The following is a 9,547-nucleotide window of genomic DNA, read 5'->3' on the forward strand; positions in this document are numbered from 1 at the left end:
TGAGTCTCGATAATAATGGTTGTAGATGAACGGATAATAATAAATTATCATTGTTGATTTGTTATTATAATATTTATACACCGTTAATATAAAGATTTATATATAGTCAGTATATTATTTATCATTTATTTGTGTTATTTTTTTAAAAATCAATAATAATACATGAATAAGTGGATGTATGTTATGATAATATATAAAACTCATATAACCATAATACATACATTTTTATCTCATTCTCTAATGGTCAGTGTAAAAGTCAACTTGACACTCCTTTAGAATTTAGAATTGGGAGTCGGAATTTCATTAATTCACTTAATGTGAAAAATTACAAATGCAACATTTGTTCCGACATTGATGGTAGTTTCCAAGTTCTTGTATGACATTGCTTTTGGAGCATAATTGCTTGTAAAAATTCCAACTTAATAAAAGTTAATCTACAAATCTAGACTTCCTTCAAAATGCCTTTTGAGGTTATAATTTACATATTATGATATTTAGTTGCAAAAAGTGATATCATAAAGAAATATGGTGATACTTACATTTTCATAAATACCACAAAGTAAGGAAATTTTGTGCATCAAATATCAATAACAACAACAAAAAATGGACCATTCATTTCCAACAATTTAATTTGTATAAAATTATATTTAAATTGAGATTAATCCTACACTACCTATTTATCAGGTAATTGGTTGAAACATGTTATTATTAAAATTAGATGTAGACTGAGATTATCACCACCCAAGACATCACCACTAAACATTAGAACAATCTCTATCAATTGATCTATGCATATTGGAGATTTGTATGAACATTTTGGGCTGTTAGATTCTTAGAGTACACAAACTTGCAAACTTGACAATATGGTGAATGATATCTAAGTGTAATATCTATGTCAGCCTAAAGATTTATGCACAGTTAATATTGTTCATCATTAATTACATGTGTTTGGTTGACATTCATGACCAAATTCGATCCTCCAATACCAATTGAATCACAATATAGTGTCAAATTTGGAAACCCTTCAGGATCTGCTTGTTACTTGGTAGGTATGTAGTGTGTGTATTGCATGTATGAATAGAAAACAAAGCAAACAAAGATGATCAACAAACATCAGAAACAACAACTATATCACATCTCCCACAGATACAATGAATTATGATATCAGATAGTTTACAACAAAACAACTTCCTTATTGATTAAGTTACCTCTCATCATTGTTAAACCAAATCCTTTGCTCCTCATTTCAATTCTTTAACAAAAATAGGAAAAAAATGTAATATCTATGTATTGTCCGTGTAAAGATTTATACACAGTCAATATATCATCCATCATTTATTTGTATTACTTTTTTTGAAGAGTCAATGATAACAAAAACAAAACATGAATAGTAGATGATGCAATGATAATGTATAAAACTCGTACACTGTCGGTACATACTTTTTTTTTTCTCATAGGAAAAGAGTGTAATGTTGAAGAACTAGTATACATCCACAAAGGCTGACAAAGGCTTTGCCTTAGCTACCTTTCTGTGCCTGTAACTTGAAATGTAGCTCTGAACTCAGATTGAACATGTTATGTTAACATCAGTGTGTTTATTGTACTTATGCTCCAACAACTCCAGATGCCCATGGAATTATCACTGGTGCAGACGGGTGTGAATTTCGATACCATTCCGGGTACCTATCCTTAAAAGTTGGTTTGGGTTTCTCAGCCTGGATTCAGATTATCAAGATTATATTAGTCAGGGGAGAACATTTAGACTAGGCAAAAGTTAAACATTCAGGTGTATTTTGCCAAATCTAACAAAGGTAGTTTTTGTAGATATGTCAGAACACAACAGAACAAAACATGAGTTTTGTTTCATTGGTGTATACCGTAAACAGAATAAATCAAGATAACAAACACTTCCATAGAATAAAGTATATCAAACACTATGCAGATACATAAAGATGCAAACCAGTTAATAATCACATTGGTGGAGCGCAAAACTTACATATTTTAGCCAACATTCCATATATTTGTGCTGATAGATATCCGGAGAATGACACCCAAACTCGGATGGGCAATAAACCCAAATATTGCATTTCTTTTCGCCTTCTTTGGCACTTTTAGCTTGGTCCAAGCAAGCTTGACAGCAATCAGCTGCACTATCTTTATGGTGAGTAAGACCCCATCTTACTGCATCACCGCCATAATCCGTATGAAGTTCAGCATTGCACTCAGGTTGAAGGGGCCTGCCTGGAAGGATGTCCTCCTCTGGAGAAAATGCATACTCAGTAAATACAAAGATTAACTTTCTGCATCAAAAAATATATGCAGATTTCGAGATTCTACCACATAATGCGAGCAGGTTAATTTGTTAACTGAATCCAACTTTATAAACATGAACTTTCTGTTTTTTTTGAGGGAGGGGATAATAGAGACAATGATGAGACTGAAAAGGAAGATGTGAAAAATATTTTGACTTGAGAAATCGATATTACCAAACTCCTCTACACCCTCAGGTTTGTCAACATGTTCTTCGTTAGTAACATTGACTGGTATCCAAAGGCCTATTTCTTCAGAAAACGCGTCCCAATCAGACTCCAAAGCTCTTGCTAGTATCCCTAGGAAGTTGAAATAAACCATTCACTACTAGTGTGCAAAGAAACAAACATAATCTAAAAGTAACACATGTTCAACTCAAATGCTTATTTATTTATTATTAAGAACACAATCAACTCAAATATCAGAAAATCAGTGTTCATACCTGCCTCTTCATGAGAGATGGTTGAGTTGGATGTCCCTCTAACTTTCAGTCTTTCCTTGCGCCAATTTTCAACTGCTTCTGTATAGAAAAAATCAATGCTAAAAATATGTTAGTAATAAATATCTTCCAAATTTTTAAATTCACATGACACCACCAAATTAAATGCATAAAACAAAATGGCTTATTAAGTCATAAAACAAGTAGGTAAAATCCCCATTCTCTACCCATTTTGGAAGTTATAGAAGAGGAACCTCATTCCAACACAAAATTTAGCCACATGATATCAAAGAAATAACTGATTATGCACAATTAGAAGGGCAATATACTTTATATACTGTGAAAAACAATATTAAAAAATTCAAAATACAAAAGAATGGGCATCTCAATGCACAAGACTCTTACTTGGTGGGGTCTGAGGAAGGTAATATACACAGTCTTACTCTATTTCGCCTTTTTTCAAAGGGAGTACAATAATTGAATCGAGTTAACCCGTTAAACTCTAATGGTATGGTATTATGAGAGGAAAAGAAACAAGAACATCCAGCAATTAGGTTATGTCTTACTAAAGATTTCTCTCTTGTTTCTACCCCTGCTTCCAAACCCCCAAAAGGAAACAATAGATCCCACAGTTCCAGATGGAATCTTCAAATGGACATCATAAAGTCTAATGCTTTGATTTTCAGTCCAAAATAAAGTCAGTTCCCATTTCACATTTTAACTGGATACCAGATTTACCTGTCGGTCTCTCCACCTCGTGATAATTTCTATCTTTCACTTTTGTTTTATCGAGTATTTCATGATAATAATTAACATTTTAATCAAAGAATGTGATTCAATTTGGTCATACATTTGTTTAAATATCAAACGTGTAATCAATATTTCGCTCTTGCAAAGAATGAAATTGAATAAATCCATTTCTAGTTAACTATTAATTTCCATTTTAAGGCTATACAAAATGGTCTCAAAAGGGTGTAGGGTGAGTGAATAGTTATTAACAATGTTACGCATTATAGTTACCAGTACATGTTTCAAAACCTTGAAAGTTCTTGTTTTTAAGCCTGGATAAGAGCCAATTATGCAACAAGCCACTATTTCAGTGTCATCCAACTTGACATGAAGTTAATGATCACCTTATCATCCAATAAGATAAATATATCCAGCAGAAGTTATTTATACCATCCAAAATGGTGTCTTCCTAAGTTTCGGAGTGACTGAAGAAAGGAATGGAGAAAAGGGATAGCTGGTGATCATGTCAAAGTAATTTTCACAAAAACGTAATCCAATTTACATACTGGAACATCGAACAGCTGGTTTCCTCCTTGAGCAACAAAACATACACAAAATGACTAGACGAAAAGCAACAAAAATATCAAAATGAAAAAGCAACACCTATAACACATCATATCTAGTTGAGTTCATCTATGCTGCAACCCTTCTAGTTAGGCAGTTATGCACTGCAAAGGGGGCGAGCCAGTGTTCTCTGAACTCTGAAGGACAGTGAAAAGTCAAATCATTCAAGTGTCAATGATTGTGTTAATATGAGGTCATGATCCTCTTGCATCATATAGTGATAGCATTAGTTCTAGCACCAATTCAGAAAAATCAAATTCAATCAAGTTCACAGTGAACATTTTTCACCACATCTCTTACACTTATGGATAACCATCAAGCTGTGTTACACCAAACAGGCACGTACCAGGTCGTGGTTTGACATTTTATCAAAACTAGAGCACGCATTCGTTGCATGAATAAGGTATACATGATGGCATCAGTTATCATGTAAAATTGGAATTAATTTTCCTATTATAAGATAAAAATTGATAAACAAGCAACAGTGAGACCTTGCACTTTGCACCTCTTTCAAACAGCATTAACCAAGTACATGACAGCTCCTGCCATCCTTTTTGTAATTAGAAGTTTTAGCGTAAAGAGTGTTATTAATACAGAGAATGTTTCTCAAATTCTCAATGTTAAGCTAATCATAGAAGAAATAATACATTCTTATTCTTATCAGCACAACTTAAGGTTCAATTCCAGTGAGCGACAATTGTTGAGAGGGACAACCACAAACCCTGAAGGGAATTAGTTTCTTATCCATAGGGTGAGGGGATACCCTTGGTTATACGAAAAAAAGAGCATAAACTCACCTTGCTCCTTAGCCCTGCCTGTGCTATTGTTATTCAAGCTCCTTAGTCTCTCCAAGATCTCATCAACTATTCTTTGTTTCAAATGCCGAGGCAACTCAACTGCCACATCTTTACTTGAAAACTCCCCTTCTAATTCCTTCACCTTTCTTTGCACAAAGGTTTTACCAACATTAACTTGAGTTTAACTTCAAAACAAGTTATAGTAAAACAAGTTCTCATTCTTACCCATTTCATTAACTCCACTGGTTTATATTCCTTCCGGATTCGGATAGATTCTTCCATTTTCTTTATCTGATCTGGTTTATACACCACAACTGAAAATTCAAGAGAAACCAAACCAAAAATAGGTTAACAACAAAAATTGATTTTTTATTTCCAGACTCAAACAAGCACCATCTACAGAACACATAGGTCATATTCTACGAATTTAGATCTTCTATGTCATTCACATATTCCCAACCCAATACCACCAAATTTGACAAATATGTATTAAATAAAAATGAAGTTAGTTTTTAAATTTAACATTTGTATACTTGATTGGTTTGAGACAGAGAGACAAAGTTATTTCCGCACAAATGATTTCTATTCATATTCTATATCTAAAAAGTAAAAAAAAATGTAATTCCACTAGAAGAGGTGAAACTAAGGTAGAGTTTGGTCTATAAACAGAACTGGCAGAAGAGTTTAAAAGCAAAACACTTCACATAACATCATGTTCCATATACTATTATGTCATATTTCAAAAAACTACCTTTGTTTCCTTTTTTATGTTTTTGTTTTACCCTTTTTGCTATAATTGAGAAAACAACAAGAAATAGATATAGAGATTGAAATGACTTACTGTTTCTGGAAACACTACCAGAATAGATATAGAGAGAGGAAGAGAGAGAACGAAGACAATAGAGGGAAACAGCAATGTTGAAAAAACAAACTATGAGAGTGATTTTCTTGTAAGAACAAATCCACTTTCCTCTTTGTTGAAGAAATGAACCACACTCTTCTCTTGCCATCTCATTTATTTACTTTTTTATCCTCGTCCCACCATTGCCCACTTTCTCTTTCTTTGGAAACTGAGAATAAAGGTTGCAACTTTGTTAATAGATCTTCAAAATTGACGTGTTTGTTGTTGTGGGTTGTTCTTACTGAGAACGTTTGATTGGCTTTTTTGTTGTTGTCTGATTTAGGTGGTGGGAATTTCATGAATCACCTAATCAATTTGGTGGTTCCTGACATATTGGTGATAGTGTTATTAGTTGTATTAAATGATTACAAATTATGATTTAATATGTATACTTTGATAGTGTAAGTATTTTTACACTTGACCAATTTCTACTATTGATATGTTCATTATTATTGACTTTCAAATAAAAATATTATAAATTAATGGTGGATGATGTGTTGACTGTCAATGCATAAATTTTAAACTCTAAAAATTAATGTTTTGTGATTAAATTATGAGTATAATATTTATATGGTATCATTAAAAAGATAAATTCAATATATTATTTATCATTTATTTATATTATTTTTTTAAAAATCAACAATTGTTAATGTCAAATGATGCACTAACAATAGATAAAATTTAATACATATATTTTTAACTCAATAAATTATTGCCTACATCTATGTGATACTTGATGAATGTATCTATTTCTATGCAACATGAGTGGGAAAAAATTATATTTATTTATTATTTTCTTTAAGAGTAATAATAATTAAATATGAATGTGATAGTATATAAAATTTATATCTTATTGAATATATTATTTATCTTAATCTATTATTCAATGGATTTTTTAATAATAGGAGTTAGGTCTAATTGTTGTAACATAATAGCTTATATCATGTTTTAAGTATATCCATAAATATCCTGTCATGCAAATTTCATGGCAGTATAATTATTGAGAAAAAAGATATATGTTTGACAGTGTAAGAATTTTTACATTATTATTGTATTATTTACTATTAATGTTAGTTATCAAAATAACATTTTTTGTTAATCTCATCTGTAATGATATTCATTTTGAGCCTTCGAATGGAAGCTTCAATGGTGCAATCTATAATTAATATTCAATTAAAAACACATATACACATGCCTTTGTAAGACTAGAAATTATTTTTAATTTTGTTTGACTTATATGCTGCGCATTATTAGAGATTCTCTTATCTTTATTAGAGTTTCTAACTTTCTATATTAGAGGTTCTCTGATATTATGCCCTTATCTCTGTCTAAAGGAAACAATAGACTAAGTAATATAACCCTTCCAGAAGTTGAAGAACCTAAACTTTTTTCTTGGTCTTGTGATATTAAAATGGTTGCTGCACACTAACATAGATATATAATTGGTATATAGTTAGTTTATGTTAAGATTTGATTTCTATAGAGTATATCTAAAAAAAACTTGTTGTGAGAGATAAATATTAGTATCACACTTACTATAAGAGAACATATTCATCATAAACTTGGTATCTTAAATATAATAAGATCACATTTCTATCCTTAGATCCACAAGTAAAAATAATATCTTGTTTTCCTGGAGATCGATTCTTTTTCTTTCTAGCAGATTTCTCCCTTTCTTGCTAATAAATAATAACTCACACAATGTTGTTTTTAAATGTGTATAATTTTGTAAGCTACATGATAAGTGATCCCAAAAACATAAGAACATGATAATCATAAGAAATAATTTAATTTTTATAGTTCTAAGGATCATGAATTATATGTTGCATAAAACTCCACTAATCTGTTGCATAATTTCTGACTTGCATAGTCTTCATACATACAAATAATCTTGGTTTAGGCATCATTCAGAACGTTTAAGACATTGGTAATAATGAGGAATCAAATTACAATATGTAACATGAAAACCAAGGGAGAAAATATATATATATATAACAAATCCCAAAATCCACCCGAATAAGGAGTATATCTTCTATTTCATAATGTGTGTTATTATATGTATCATAATGTGTGTTATTATATGAAGTGATACAATTTGTGGGACGACAGATGCGCTCCTTGTTGGATGGGCCAACATGTAAGAGACCATGTGTTTTCCAATCCAAATCATATACAACGTGGGTAGATGTAATCATCAATAAATTATTAACATGTCATTTAATAATTGTTGGTAGCTTGTCATGTTAACCGGGCCGGCAAGAAAATTTTGTAGGCTAAGATACTATGCTCATAAACACATTTATCTTACATTAAATTATTTAAAATTAATGCTTTAAATGTGTTCTTAATCATCATTATTGAACTTACATGTTAATAACATACATGTTACTCGTATACTTTATATGAGAGTGATGGAGAGCTTTGAAAGCATGATGTTAACATATATTGTATAGAGAAAAAATAATGATTAAAAACAGAATTAAATGGCCTAAACATTTAGAAAACATAAGAATTTGATGGTAATATTAGATAATTAAAAAGCAAACATAACAAATCAGAAGCAAAATAGTGAAAAACAATGAGAAAATTATAGAAGCTCTTTAGACAATAAAACTTTTAAAAGGCAAGAAGCAAACCATAGGTATGAGTAACTAAAATGCCCGTAAAATTTGAATATTGAGAGGTATTCTTTATACGACCACATGTATACTGCAAGGTTAATCATTGAAGAGTATGAGGAAATATTAAATGACTTCTTAGTATTGATAATAATATATGTATTACTTTGAAAAGTTCTTAAAAGATTGTGTAAATTCTCAATGGTGAAAATGAAAATATTGAATGCAATGGAAAGTGGCATTAAATGGAAAATAAAAAAATTCCTAGTTGTGTACCCAAATAGAAAAGTAAATAAAAAATGTTATTACATATGCAACAATTAATTGAACATATAATCAGCGAAGAGTCTTATGTAAAAATTTAAACAATAATAAAATCTCTAAATTGGAACAATAATAATTTAAATCAATAATGATTTAATTCGAAAATGACAATTAAATCACTAAATATTTTAATTTCTTACCTTCGGGAACTGGAAAATTGGTAAAAAATACGTTTTACATATGAAAATAAGTAATTAACTAAATATTAATCACTTTATAATCTATATATTTGGATGACTAATAGATAAAATAAAACTTATGTTGTCCATTGTTAATATTGTTTTTAAGATATGTTCCATATTATTACTATTTAATATTGCAATACTAACATGTGAATATTATAATCAAATCTAAACTCTAAAAAATATATACATAATGAGCATTACTTAAATTAAGGAATAAAAAATAATTAAAACAAATATAAATCAAATATGTGTTACAATACATACAATATATATCTTATGATTATTTTTAATATAATGAATGTAGAAGAATCAATTTCATTATCACAATTAAATCAAATCAAAGATATGACTTTATTTTAAGCAAAAAATGTTGTTTTTTTAATAGGGTCAATGATATTATACATTTATATCTATAATGAGCCGTGTCTAAAATTAAGGAATCAGAAATAACTTTGATTGAAATTGTATTAGTATTTGAATTAGTCATTTTCCTAAGATTATTATTCTATTTTTGGTGGTTGATTTTACCTACAGGAAAGGGATAGAAAAATACATCGTTATACTTTATATTGTTCTGTATGAAGATGAAGGGCATGAGATCTCATAATGTATTGATCAAC

At 30.0% G+C, this 9,547-nt stretch overlaps 1 protein-coding gene across 1 annotated transcript; it reads right to left on the reverse strand.

Moving 5' to 3' along the window:
• Window positions 1-1,530: 1,530 nt before the first annotated feature.
• Window positions 1,531-6,113, reverse strand: LOC109338028. Its single transcript, XM_019575160.1, has 7 exons — window positions 5,741-6,113; window positions 5,125-5,213; window positions 4,900-5,041; window positions 2,753-2,830; window positions 2,487-2,609; window positions 1,997-2,259; window positions 1,531-1,715 (listed from the first exon to the last, which is right to left on the reverse strand). Exons 1-7 carry the CDS (start codon window positions 5,907-5,909, stop codon window positions 1,605-1,607), a joined length of 975 nt encoding a protein of 324 aa, XP_019430705.1. The 5' UTR covers window positions 5,910-6,113; the 3' UTR covers window positions 1,531-1,604.
• Window positions 6,114-9,547: the final 3,434 nt, after the last annotated feature.

The sequence above is a fragment of the Lupinus angustifolius genome, unplaced genomic scaffold (genome assembly GCF_001865875.1).
Source record: "Lupinus angustifolius cultivar Tanjil unplaced genomic scaffold, LupAngTanjil_v1.0 Scaffold_17_6, whole genome shotgun sequence".
NCBI lineage: Eukaryota > Viridiplantae > Streptophyta > Magnoliopsida > Fabales > Fabaceae > Lupinus > Lupinus angustifolius.

Excerpts from the sequence above, each read along its gene's own strand:
- LOC109338028 (XM_019575160.1), bottom strand. The coding sequence starts at position 5,909 with ATGGCAAGAGAAGAGTGTGGTTCATTTCTTCAACAAAGAGGAAAGTGG. Across the intron at positions 5,042-5,124 it reads CAGTGGAGTTAATGAAATGG|GTGAAGGAATTAGAAGGGGA; the intron begins GTAAGAATGAGA and ends GTGCAAAGAAAG. Across the intron at positions 2,610-2,752 it reads CATCTCTCATGAAGAGGCAG|GGATACTAGCAAGAGCTTTG; the intron begins GTATGAACACTG and ends TCAACTTCCTAG.